Raw genomic sequence first — 14,877 nt, forward strand, 5'->3', positions numbered from 1 at the left:
ACGCACGCACAGTATGGACCTAAGAGCGTCTAGGCTGCCATAGACGCTTGCACAGAAGCCTTATGAGAGTGTCTAGGGTTTGATGCAGATCTAGGTATGTTTGACCCCGGACACCTTCATCCAGTTCATCTGGGAGCGTCCAGATATGTTATGGACACAATCTTCCAATTTTGCAGAGAGCATCCATGACTGCTATAGACGCTCGCACAGCTCCTCCCTACGACCAGGACTCAAAGATGAGATTTCAGTATTCTGAAGATTCCACGCAGTGTTCAACAGTATCTAGCAGTTGACTACAGTCAGTGACAGTGCATTACAGCCATCATAAGGAGGGTTTTTATTATAAGCATGATTAGATTTGTTGTTTCATGGATATCATAGTTTTTTTGTTGCATAGATGAAGTTATGGATCATTGTACTCTCTTTTGCTTAATCATTTGATGATGATCTAAGAAGAAGAAGATTTGCAAGGGTTTTCCCAATAGTGGGTTTTGCCCTGGTCTCGGACCAATCCTGGTGTCTCTATTTGTGTGCATGCTTTTCTTCTAGTGCTCTTTTATGTTCCGCTGCATTGATGGTGATGATGTTGTTCTTTCTATATAATTGCATACGCTGATGAACAATGGTGTAGATCTGAATAATGTAATGATGATATGGGGTGAACTTAATGTATTAATGAAGAAATGCAATTATCAAAGCAAAGAACAATGTAGCCCTGTGAAAAATTAACATGGTATTAGAGCTAGGCTGAAGAAAAGTCATGGAAATCACCCCAATGATGACACTTTTGATGGAAGCAAGAAGTGGATGGTGGAGACCTAAAAGAATTCTAGGGTTTGAAGAAAACCCTAGGCAACTTGATTATTAGGGTTTGATGGATTCTATGAGGTTAGGGTTGGAGAGAAAACCCCGGTTTATGGAAACAATACGAGATATGGAACATAGCTAGTCAATGTAAAGATGCTCAAGCACTTGACAAAGATTTGATGAAGCCCTAGATGGGATAATCCCTAGCAAGCCTGGTTAGGCAACAATGGTATATGGACCATGGACATTGATGGCTCTTGAATATTGGTTCAAGAGGGAGAGGATCACCTTACTTTTGTTTAGACCTATGGATCTGATGATTTTGTTTATTGCTCATCCTTCCCGCATATGTATTTAAGTATATGGATGTTTCTAACCTCCTTGGTGAGATGTGATAAGTGGATCCCTCTTGAGGATCATTTGAAATGCAGGCAGGATGGCTAAAGTTGGAGAAGGTTAAAATGCACTTTATGAAAAGATGACAAAGTGCTTCAAGCGGCCTATGTCTACTGAAAAGGTGCATAGGTATTTGAATACCACAAGGTATGCATGGTATGTTGTATTTAAGTTGTAACATTAGATGCCTCAGTAAGCCCTAAGGTATGATGAGAATGTCTCTTTCTTTTATGGCTCATACAGGCATATGAAAGTGACTTGGATCTATGTTTCCTATGATGAAAGGATGCACCTGGTGTTGAACATTTTGATGTTCTTAAATTCTATGAGGCTATCTAATGTTTATACATTGATACACTTGATCTTTGGCTAATATTCATCCGTTGGACATCTTGACCTATAAAGAAGGCTAGCACCTTGACTCTAGTAAACGATACTCTAGATACTTGTCATGATGGATTTTATATTTTAGGATAGCTCATTGACTCCTATACATGAGTTTGCTAATAATGCTTGTGATAAGCATGATGAAAGCATATGGAAAGAGAGATTGACACTCTCATTGTTTTGATAAAGCTTTATTGAATGACCTTACCTGATCCTATTGATCATGATAAGCATGATGTTAGAGGTATAACTATGAGATTGATATTCTAGATCTCTTACTACCTATGGTCATGTCTTGATGGCATATGGTTAAACTGAATGTCCTAACTTGATGAAGTGACTTGATAGAAAGTGTTATTATGTTCATAATCTTTGAGATATGATGTTGCATCTATATGTTGCTTTGAGTCTAAAGATTGATGTCATGATGCAGATAGCCATGATAGATATATGTTTATGATCTAACAGATCTGTTGTTGCTTGACTCTAGTAGAGACAGGTTGATGGCATAGATTCCCAGTCTCAAGATTCTTACTCTTATTCCTATTTGCATTATGTACTATTGAAGTATGATTTATGTGCATCTGACATAATTGATCTACAGCAAAGTCTCAAATCTTAAGCTTGTACAGAAATTAGGGTTTTTTCTCCAGACGCAGGCACTAAACTGGGAAATCTCATCCTTAAACACATGCATGCTAAAGCCCAAGTAGCGTCTAGGCAGCTAAAGGCGCTCCCATGCTAACCTGAAGGGAGCGTCCAGGGGTTTGACTATAGTTGACCATCATCTGAAGTTGTCTGAACTTTGAATCAAGGTGTCTCTAACATATTCTGCCACTGTAATCTGATTTTTGAAGTTGTTGGGTTAAATTGCTGATCACATAAAAATGAAGTATTGTGCATGAAATTGGATGGTCACCTGGAAGATGTCAGTTCCACAGATGTGTTGCAGATAAAAATAAGATATGCAAGTAGGAAAAGCTTGAATGTTTGCCATAACATGAACATGCAAACTGAACTTGTGTTTGCAGGTGACCGAGACATACATATAGATATGTCACTATGTTTGTGCTACAAGAGGTTGGCATGATTTGGCTGATTGATATAGATGAACAGTGTGTTGTCATGATGCTTGACAATAACTTTGAATTGATGATTGAGATATGCTTTGACTATAGATCTCTCTACAATAGCGAATTTGGACTTGACCTGATGACTAATGATCTGATTTGACGATTTTTTATTTTCCTTGATGTCTATGCTATGTGGGCATAATGACTTATGTGGGTATTCGGAAAAATGATTTTGTATTGGCCTCCTCGTTCCTAGCACAATGGTTGAGGTATTGATAGTTGTGATTCAGCATGAAAATGGAACCTGCATGACTCATCCTTGGTGTATGCATTTGCACCTAGTGACAGAAATGACTTATATTATGATTATGAGAATGACTTGATCAAGTTCGGATTGTCAAAGCATGGTTGATGACAACTTGTTCGCATAATAATAAATGAAGTCACGACTTGATATGAGCTCTCCTTGTCTCCTGGTTGAAAGAATTGATACTATGATGTTGATGACTTTGATAATGGTTGTGATCTGACTTCTAAACCTTGATAAGCTGACTCTATTGATGTAATGGTACAACATTGATTTGTGTTGGGTTGATTATGTTGGCTTAGCAAGGCATTATGCTTAGATCATTGCATGAAGCAAGCTCCCTGATCCAGGTATGTCTACATTTGACAATTATCTAATGAAGTCAGGATGATGAATTCCAAGGTATGGCTTTGATTTTGATTATGGTTTTGGTTTTATATCCTGATAGTCTATTCTTGACAGGTGATGAGCTTCTGATGATCTGAATCAGAGGGATGGCCTCCTCGTTCCTAGCATAATGGTTGAGGTATTGATAGTTGTGATTCAGCATGAAAAGGGAACATGCATGACTCATCCTTGGTGTATGCATTTGCACCTAGTGACAAAAATGACTTATATTATGATTATGAGAATGACTTGATCAAGTTCATATTGATAATGCATGGTTGATGACAACTTGTTCGCATAATAATAAATGAAGTCACGACTTGATATGAGCTCTGCCTATCTCCTAGTTGAAAGAATTGATACTATGATGTTGATGACTTTCATAATGGTTGTGATCTGACTTCTAAACCTTGATAAGCTGACTCTGTTGATGTGATGGTACAATATTGATTTATGTTAGGCTGATTATGTTGGCTTAGCAAGGCCTTATGCTTAGAGCATTGCATGAAGCAAGTTCCCTGATCCAGGTATGTCTACGTTTGACAGTTATCTGATGAAGTCAGGATGATGAATTCCAAGCTATGGCTTTGATTTTGATTATGGTTTTGGTTTTATAACCTGATAGTCTACTCTTGACAGGTGATGAGCCTTTGATGATCCAAATCAGAGGGAGATAGCTTTTGAAGCTCGAAATGTTGTATCATGGCATGATGAATCAATTTCTGGAATTTGGAAAAGAAATTCTATATTGCAAAGCTATTGGAAAATGTTTTTTTGAAAATGCAAATCCTTGGATACTCTGATTTGAAGCTCAAAGATGTTGTTGAACTTGACATGGCATCCGACTGTTGATTGAAGCATTGATGTTTCGTTTTGAACATCCATATGTATATACATGATGTGCATAAAACCTGAATAAGTGCATGAGTGAGCTACTTCATTCACATACAGTTGCCACCGAGCATCCTTTGAAATATCTACATGAGATATTCTATTTTTTAGGTTGAGATAGTTCACCCATGATATGTGTCTGCATGGATGTATTATTGTTGATAGAGATTATTGTTAAGCACATTTGGATGCTGCTTTAGTATGAGATCTGCCATGATATCTTGGATGAGAGGTCCATAGTACGATTGAGGATGAGTACGATGTTGCTATCATGGCTAGCTGTGAGGCAAGATGAAGAAGCTCCTTAGAGAGTTGTCTGAGCATGATCTGGATATGACATGGATACATTGTGATGACATAGAGTGAGATCCGATTGGAAGAAAGTCCCATATTTATAGTTGGGACCGAGATACTCTCATATATTGAGACAGTGCAGTTGTTCGAAACAAGCTCAGGCTTGTGGTTGGCACCTCCTTGAGAGGGAGGATGATTATGGTATCCTTTTGTGATTTATATGATTATTTATGTTTTGACATGATATTTGATTTGATGTCCTATATGAACAGGAAACAACTGCTATTGAGACAAGCTAATACCAGATTTGAGTATGATGAGAGCAGCATTGATCGAGGACACTAAGCCAACTCTTCCTCCCTGTCTGAGCTCCCAAGGTGAGGAATTGAGATAGAGGGCTCCTGGGGTTGAGGGAACTCTAGACAATAGGGTATGACCCCTATCTGTTACCCATAGGGTTGGAGATGTTGCTCCCCTATCTTCATAGGGTCGAAGAATGTTGCTCCCTTGTTTGGTCGTTGCAAAGTATACCCCAGTTGGCATCATACCCACAAGCAGAGCTTGTCAGGAATACCGCTCCTTGTTTGGCCAACGAGTTGAGAGTGTACTTGGGGTGTACAACCCAAGTTGATTATGATGCAGGTGTTCTACCACATGACTATTTAGGGTCATCGATGGGAAGATCAGTAGGCAATAGGATGAGTTGAGATAACCCTATGCGATTCCAGGTTGAGATTAAACTCCTTGATGAGATCCTCGAGTCGAGATGTGCTCCCCTGTGTGCTTGGATATCCTATTGCTCGATATGGGGTTGTAGATGTATAGCTCCCCCATGAGTTTCTAGGTCGACATGTGTTCCCCGATGCAGTTCCAGGTTGAGATGTGCTCCTGTATGATATGCTCTCTAATGACGATCGATGATGATATGCTGGGTAGTAGCCTGCTGGCAGAGATTCTAGGTAGCACCCTGATGGATAGAGGGTGATAGCTTAAGCTTCTCTCCAATAACAAATTCTTCTTCTTCTAGATTCGAGAATGTTCAGCATACGAGCAAGGACAAAGGAAATGATTAGGAATAAGCAAGGGATAGATCGAGATGTACATTGATGATTTGTGATGATGAGATACTTGAGGTGGTCATTGCATGATGACTACATGACAGAGATGATCAGGGATGATACATGATGACACTTGAAGACACCAGAATGGCATATTGATCGATGGACAGATATTGGCAAGTGGAATTCTCCCTAGTTGAGAGGGAGTGTTAATTTTTGCAAATGCGAGCAAATTCCACTTTGGACAGCTCATATGATGAAGATAATAATTGCAATAGATTCCTCTTTTCGAGAGGACCAAAATTGACCTAAAGATCACCTTATTTGGACAAGCGAAAGTTGGTTTTTGAATTTATTTATTCACTCATGTATATTGGGTTAGGTCGGCCCTAAGCACATGTTAAATTGGACAGGTCGGCCTCAACCCCAAGTGGACCCTCATGAAAGCCTATAAATAGAAGAGACCTCAAGCTCATTTGGACACATTGATCAAGCCATCTTCTCTTCTCTTATTGTCTTGGTTCGCATAGGTCTGTCGAAGGAAAGTTTGCGCAAGGGTCTGAAATCTCAGGGGTGAAGCTTGCACTGATCTAGGGTTTTCTGATTCTTGGGCGCTGGCACAAAACTGGTCATTTTAGTCCCTGGACGTTGGCACACAGTGGTCAAGACAACGTCCAGAAATCCCTAGACGTTGGCACAGAGTGTTTATGGGAGTGTCCGGGAGGCTAGGGTTTCTACTGCTCATTTTGGTCCCCGGACACACACACAGTGTGGTCCTGAGAGCGTCCGGACTATCATAAACACTCGCACAGAAGCCTTATGAGAGCATCCAGGGTTTGAGGCAGATCTGGGTATGTTTGACCCTGAACGCCCTCATTTAGTTCACCTAGGAGCATCCAGATCTGTTCCGGACGCAGTGTTCCAATTTTGCAGAGAGCATCCAGGACTACTATAGACGCTCGCACAGCCCCTCCTCCCTGCGTCTGGAACTCAAAGATGAGATTTTAGTATTCTGAAGATTTCGTGTAGTGTTCAACAGTATCCAGCAGTTGACTACACTCAGTGACAACACATTACAATCATCAAAATGAGGGTTTTGATTATAAGCATGATTAGATCTATTTCATGGATATCATAGTCGTTTTGTTGCATAGATGAAGTTATGGATCATTGTACTCTCTTTTGCTGAATCATTTGATGACGAACTAAGAAGAAGATTTGCAAGGGTTTTCCCCATAGTCAGTTTTGCCTTGGTCTCGGATCAATCTTGGTGTCTCTATGTGTATGCATATTTTTCTTCTATTGTTCCTTTATGTTCCGCTGCATTGATGGTGATGATGTTGTTCTTTCTATATAACTGCATATGCTGATGAACAATGGTGTAGATCTGAATAATGTAATGATGATATGGGGTGAACTTAATGTATTAATGAAGAAATGCAATTATCAAAGCAAAGAACAATGTAGCCATATGAAAAATCAACAAAGGTAGGGCAGTTCATTGCCCACCAGGGGTTGGGGCAATCATTGGTTCCTTAATGGTGCAGGGGCTCACATAAGGGGCCCTAGGAACCAGAGTGATGGCCATGATGATAGGGGTAGAGCTCATGTTTGGCTTTTGCCCATGTGCTAAAGTTTTTTATGTCTAGACAATCTTTTGCATTTTATGGTAAATTTCCTGTTGTGACTGGCCAAATTATGTTTTTATTTTTCTTTCAACTGCATCTACCTCCAGGACATCATTCCAGGCCTAACCCAAAGTGTGGACAAGGGGAAGGGGAAGTTAACTCCTTGTGGACCCAATGGACAAATGTGGACTCGAATGGGAAATATGTGAAAAGTGGCTATAATAAGCGGAGGGAAGTGATGTATGTGATGTCAAGAAGCGAGACAACGCAACCAAAATTGGGGTTTCCCATGTAGTGTCACTCCTAAACCTAGTAGCCAATAAAGAAGATCCCACGAGACTAGGATACAAGACTAACCACCAAGTTGAACAAGGGGACAAGAGTATAGACCAATCCCATTCATTCCGCCGAATCCCCCCACTAATGCATGTCCAGATGTGCCCATGACAAGTAAGCAAAATACCCAATTACACAATGAAAAGCCATACCTTAGGGGTTGGAAGGCCCACCTTCAAACATACAATCATAACAGATGGGTGAAGGCCCGTAATGGTTGGCTCAAGTGGCACAGATGGTGGCACATCGAGCTATCTGGTGGCTTTAAGGGTCTGTTGGCTGTCATTTGAAGACAATCTAGGATAAAACTTTCCTCTATGGGTGTCACCCACTAGTTGGTGGGAAACAAGATTCATTATCTTCAAATGCATCAGTTCCAATTTCCCTTGAATCTAGTCCATCCATTTACTTATATTTCAAATATAATGCACTTTCTCCAGTTCCCTCCTCTCATTACATTCATAAATGATACCTATCTAAGTCGACCAAGTTTCAAGGACGGGGTTGTACCGTTGTAGGGGTGAGTTTCTTGGACAGCTTGACTTTAAAGCCAAACTTTAAAGAAGCACAAAATACCAAAAAAAACACATGAAAACATACAACAGGTCAGAATAACATTCAAACAAAAGGGATTTTGTTATGAATATAATTCATAACAATTAGCTAAATAAAATAAATATAAATATTAAATAATTAAATATTATTTAGGTTAATTAGTCATTAAATTAAGTGAAAAGGCATGTCTAAAAGACATGCTCATTCACGAAAGGTCACCTGCTGAGGTATAAAAGCAGAGCCTCATTGTACATTCAAATCATCTTATACATTTATATATATTAATAAATTATTATTTTTAAATACCTTCTGTGTATTTTAACATTCAAGTTTACAAGCTATCAGTCTTTTGTACTTCAGCATAGTTTTTATGCTACAGTGGTATCAGAGCTATCGCACACGATATAATCATGCAAGCCTTTGAACGTAGTTCGCCGCACAATGTGCCATTACGTTCACATCTTGATTACGTTGAACAGTTTAGTATTCAAGAAGTATTTCAGCGTTTAGAATAATCATGTGCAGAAGTTAAAGTATGTATAAAGGAAATCAATAAAAAGGAAAATGATCAAGATAATGATTCTAATGTAGTTGATATAGATCAAGATGATGATCCAAATAAAGATGATGTGGATGAGGATTATCTTGAGAAACAAAGAGATGTGCAATATCATAACAATGAAGAAGATGTTGTCAATGAAAAACTGCCATCAGTGGCTCTTGAGAAAAATCAAGTAGATTATGACGAGAATATAGGTGTTCTTAAAGATAAAGATGACCCTGCTAGTGGGAAGATTGTTGAAGAAGCTGAAAAATATGATGAACGTGAAATTAATGACAGGCCTTTCTCCTCAAAGGATGGGACGGAACAAAAACAATTTGAAATTTTTATAAGTGATCTTGATAAAGAAGTTGATGAAAAATAATTGAAGAAACTTTTGGGTACAATTGGTGAAATTAATCTAATACAAATGTCTAGGAACCCTCCATCTCCAGATAATAATAATAACAACACTATATTGAGCCCCAAGATCAGTCTCAAAGTTATTGTCGACTACATTAAAGTGTTGATCACTAGAGATATGACAGATCTGTCGAATGAATTGGTTTTTAATTACCAAAACCTTTTAGATTATCACAACACAATTTGGAACTTTGAGGAAGGGAACAAGTATTGGAAAGGTATGTGGCAGAAATTGAATTTGGTCTGCCAGTACAGTGAAAAAAACAGAGAAAGGAATAATTCATTGATAAACTATTTGGAGAGTCAACAGGTTTTTGACACCAAAAATGACACAGCCATGCAACTTCTCGAGTCTATTGTTGATTGTTTGGTTTCACAGAGATGGCTAACATTTGAAGATTGTAACAATTGGGCTAGAGCAAAGTTTGAGGATTACTTTTCAAATCATGTAAAACAACTTATTTTCAACTCCCCTGAGAATCCATCCATAAGCACAGGGGCACCATTCTGGTTTGATCCCAAGTGTTTCCCAAAATCCTTGAACTTTACTTCCCATGATCCCAGTCACACGTCCCTAATTCTTGCAGCCTCCACTGTTTATCGAAATTTATCCAGGTCTGCTGGAATTGGGTGCTTTGTATTATGGCAATTTATCCAGATATGTGGTCTGTGGAATATAAATTATATAAAATAATTATTTTATATAATTATACAAAAGTGTTCTGTGATACACGTTTGGATAACCGGTTTTTGGAAAATGGCTACTTTGTATCCAAAGCTTCGATAGTTGTGGAATGCGCTCTCGTCTCCTGCAATATTCCCTCGACAACCGCACCCTCAAAGCTTATGTTACAGTTGGCTTCCAAGGGATTTGTCACATATAGTGCAGGCTTGTTCAGCGATCGCCATGAAACAGTGCCTGATAGAAGCCGCAAGAATGTTTATATTATTAAAGATAAATGTTGTATCAAACGAATTATGGAAATTGGTTCTTATCGACAATCTACAAACCCTGCTCGACATACATTGTCCGACGTCCTGTTTGTCATTCACGCCAATCCAAACCATTGGATTATTCCATTGCAAGAAAACGAAAAATTGGCATTATGTTCAGGCGGCCAACAAACCCTTTCCTGTTCTATCCGCAACCGAGATCTTTCCGTTGTTGTTTGGACCGATCACTCTTTCGTCACCAAGCCCCATACCGTTAACCACATTCGCCGTCGAGGATTGCTGCCACAACCGGACATTGCAGGATGGTTGAATTGTTGCGGCCTGAGTACAACTGCGTCAACGATGTCGTCTGACACCAGCACCAGCACTCCAGTTGTGATTTTCTCTACGGTAAATTCCCTGGCTGCGGGGTGTGACCTAGAGTGTGTGATACGTCACCCTTCTTGAAAAAAAAAATGGATCCCCATATTATACGTTGATACAGTTAAAGGTTGTGTCATTTTGTGGTTCGATATTAATTGCGTCATGCAACAGAGCTTCATGGTCAACGTATATATTAATACACAAAAATTATAATTATAATTACCCCCCGCCATAATTATAATACAAACAAATTTAATTTAAAAAAAAAAAACTATATAAAAATAAAAAGATAGAGAGTTAAAAAAAAATAGAGAAACAACCAAAAAAAAAAAATTAGACATGGCAAAAAAAAAAAAAAATCAGTATTAAAAAAATAAATAAATAAATAAAATAAAATAAAATCCAAGGAAATAGTACTAATAAGCTACCTGACGAATCAATGACCAAGTTGTATACATCGACAGCGACTAAGTGAAGAAAACCCCAGTATTAAAGCTTTGAGGACAAAGCTTCCGAAGGGAGAGGCTATGTTATGAATATAATTCATAACAATTAGCTAAATAAAATAAATATAAATATTAAATAATTAAATATTATTTAGGTTAATTAGTCATTAAATTAAGTGAAAAGGCATGTCTAAAAGACATGCCCATTCACGAAAGGTCACCTGCTGAGGTATAAAAGCAGAGCCTCATTGTACATTCAAATCATCTTATACATTTATATATAATAATAAATTATTATTTTTAAATACCTTCTGTGTATTTTAACATTCAAGTTTACAAGCTATCAGTCTTTTGTACTTCAGCATAGTTTTTATGCTACAGATTTCTCCAAATTTCCTTTTCAAGAACATGTGACAGTTGATGAACTGTAGAAATTCATCAACTGACCTAGCACTTTAAGTGTGTAAATCAATGTTGGACCACAAACATAAAGCACACAGGCAGAAAATCAATAAGTCGAATCATTTATCAAGCTATGAGACTGATTATTTCTGAATTAGTTGTTTGATCCTTGGTATAAAAATAAACGCAATAAATTAATCTGGGGACACTTGTCCTCCATATTTTGTGTAGAATCATCACAGAACTATTTATGTGTTACTTGCCACTAAATAAGTACCCTATAATATTGCATTTAGTATATCTTACATACCTTTAGGTCTCTAAATATAATTGAATTGTATCCAGCATTAATATAACTATTCATTTCTAAAACAAGATATAAGGGAAGTAGATCTCACAGGATTCAACAAAAGCTCTGGACTTGTCCTGCAGGAATATAAAATATAATCACGATTAATATTGCTAGAAAATTTAACTCTATACATATCATGTTTTACTCATAACAATGTGAAAAAAAATCAACTATATGTAAGTAGTATTCACCAAGACTTTGTTTGAAATCTCTTATGTGACTAATGGAATTTGCAAAAGATGGCTGATATAGGCTGATTTAACAAAACATAATCGAAATCATCAGTGAAATGCTAAAGCTAGAATATCTATGCTGGTTGCACACCACCCAATTTTATGCACACAAGTATGTATTGTAATAAGTGTAATATATTCACATGCCAGAGGTCATGACTATATTGCCCTACCCAAAATTGGATATAGCAATCATGCAGCAGCATATGCTTGCCTTTTGATGATTCTGATGTTTACTTTCATCTTCAACAGCTTATTTTAGTTTTCAGCAGTACCGTGACAGAGACTCTTTCCTTCTCATGTAGAATGTTTGATGTGGCCTTGTTTTGGCTTATTTTCAAAAATGGAAATTCCATGTTGTTGTTGGGATGATATAATGGTTGCAATAGTTTTTTTATTTTACCTAGCACTTGTATCTCTGTATTGTAGAGTAGGGTAGGAAGAATAAGCTTGATGTTCACAAGTAGTGGATTTCATTTATGTTATCTTTAGCATTTTGGTTCATGCTTTTAGTTTTAGCACCTCCTGAAAATGAACAGTCAGATGAACATTCTTAAGTCTTTTGTAATAAATTGACATTGGAAACATTTATATTAAGTGGCAAGATGTGACGTCTTGGATCCATCATGTCATGTATAGCCTTCGATTCATCTTGCAAACACAACAGAGATTTTGGAGTTCTTTTGCACCCCACAAGGGACTGCAGTCCCCATATGGAGCCAGTTCTTACCCTCTTCAAATGCAGTCATGCATTTTCATGAGTTTCTCTCTCTCATGGAACACAATAGAAGAACTTTAGAGTCCAATAGCAGTTCTATAAAGAGCCCTTTTCCTAGGTCAACTCAAGACCACTGGCAACTATGCAAGAAAGCAGCCCTATAACAAGAACACCCTAGCATATTAGGGCTCAAGAGCATGATTTAGGGCAAGCTAAGGAGTCAAATATAGGAAAAGCAGGAACACCTTACATAAGAGAGGCCCAAAGTAAAACTGCCCTACTTTGGAGGAGACATAAGGCATGACTAGTGACAAAGGAAAGAGTTGATGGAGGAATGCCCAAGTATGGAGTACATTGTTGGTCAAAGGAGATCACCTGATGATGAGCATTCCACCTCAAATGAGCATTGTGGTTGCTTGGTCATGGATCTACCCCTTCCAAGAGAAACATCTTATGCAAAAGGGCATTAAAAGCATGATGTAACTTTATGAGCCAAACCCAAAGCATATTCCACACATTTGAAGGCACGTTCCACCCTTGAGATATCTGGGCAAGGACACTTGTTCTGACAGATATTATATATATTTGGAGATGAGTCCTTTGCATGATGAAGTGCCATGTGGGACATGTAACATGGTCCAAGCCCCTAAACTGTAATGTCCCCGACTACTTAGGAGGCATATGCAGGACTTCCGCCAGCATAAGAAAGTTCTTGTAGGCTAAGGTAAGGGAAAAATTAACTAAGAGAACATGATTTGCCTAGGAAAAACATTATAAATGTTAAAGTGAACATGTCCTAGGCTAATGGTGTTCGGTAAATAGTTGGAGAGGGCTCGAAGAATGGCGTGATACGACAGAGCAATCACTGTGTTTTTACCAGACAGTCATCTGGTTCAGGTGGAGTATGCCTTAGAGGTCGTATGGAAGGGCAACGCAGCCGTTGGAGTGCAAGGGATTGATAACATCGTGTTGGCTGTCGAGAGAAAGTCCACGGCTAAGCTTGAAGATTCCAGAGGAAGTGGCATTTCAAGCAAACAGGAGCAAGATCAAGAACAAGAGTGGGTCGAAGAAGACGAACCTGGCGCTTGCGTTATCATTAGCTTTTCTCCTAGTGGCTCAAAGGAAATCAGGCGTCTAATATTCAGCAAGTTTTATGCAGTTTTCCTTCTTCTTGAAAATGCAAATGGGCAATGGATTATGTCTGAAGTTTTTGATAGTGAGGTATGCCAAAACCTCATCCTGAAGAAGGCGTTGACAATACCAGCGGCTCCATGCCGGATTCACACTCAATGTATTGCATGCATAAGTGATCAAGATCCAGGTCTTATTGCATGGCAGTGGGTTCTCTTTTATCAAATCCTAACCCAGGTAAAGCTTCGCGCTTGTATTTGGATAGAAGTTGGATTGGATCGGTGGGGTCTTAATCAAATACGCTCCAGATCTACATCTCGGGCTTTTTGCTGGATACCTACATGCATCAAGGATCCAATTCATCTTGCACGGCGGAGAGCCCCTTCCTCTCATAAAAAAACCCAAATCTATCGCTTAGGTCCAGATCTAAATGAGAGACAAGTAGAAGGGAGATCACAAGGCACAGATCCAGATGCAGAGGAGTTGTATCAGATTTTTATCAAAACCATTACTAGAAAATCGATCCTGCTAAGGGTTAGGGGAACAGATCTAGTGACAAATCTGAAGCAGAGTGCCCAAAATATCATAGGTATTCCTGCTCCATTACAAAGTCTGATTTTTTCAGGGAAAGTGCTGCAAGATGTGGTCCATTTGAAAGACTATGGTATTCAAAGGAATTCTACCATCATCTTGAATTTAAGACTGCAAGGTGGTGCCCCAGGAGCGAGCTTTCCACCTGGATCATCTTCGGCTAGCAAGGGTCCAACCTCGTTCAAGGATGCATTGAGAGGGAATGCTACCACACAGGACAAACAAAACCCAAATCTGACAATCCCAGGTCCGTACATTGTAGAGAAGATGGAGAAATCCCCAGATCTGTCCATAGAATTACCAGAAGTAAGTGGTATTTTCACTAATTTGCAAGCAAAAGCTATCATATGTCGATTTAATGGTTTCTGGCCCAAATCTGAAGATCTAAATGAGTGGATCTACCTCAATTGGACCAGAGATTGTGACATTTATCTATGTGCAAAAGGTTTTTTTGTGGTTCAGTTTGATAACCAGAAAGATTTTGATTATGTCATAAATGAAGGACCATGGTTTTGGGGAAGGGCAGGTCTCTTTGTAACCCCATGGTTTCCTGGTTTTGATGCCAACTCAATGGTGGTTACAAAAATGTTGATTTGGGTAAGGC

General features: G+C 38.6%; 1 protein-coding gene across 2 annotated transcripts in view; it reads right to left on the minus strand.

Moving 5' to 3' along the window:
- LOC149266334 (actin-related protein 2/3 complex subunit 4) overlaps window positions 1-14,877 on the minus strand; it is a 285,298-nt gene that overhangs the window by 140,433 nt on the left and 129,988 nt on the right. For both annotated transcript variants that reach the window (XM_089395811.1, XM_089395816.1), the window contains one exon: window positions 11,647-11,674. In XM_089395811.1, the coding sequence (XP_089251937.1) occupies window positions 11,647-11,674 (28 nt within the window). The remainder of the gene's footprint in view (window positions 1-11,646; window positions 11,675-14,877) is intronic.

The sequence above is a fragment of the Pinus tabuliformis genome, chromosome 6, assembly GCF_031772625.1.
Source record: "Pinus tabuliformis cultivar Carrire ecotype Pingquan chromosome 6, CPIR1, whole genome shotgun sequence".
In the NCBI taxonomy this organism is placed as follows: Eukaryota; Viridiplantae; Streptophyta; class Pinopsida; order Pinales; family Pinaceae; genus Pinus; species Pinus tabuliformis.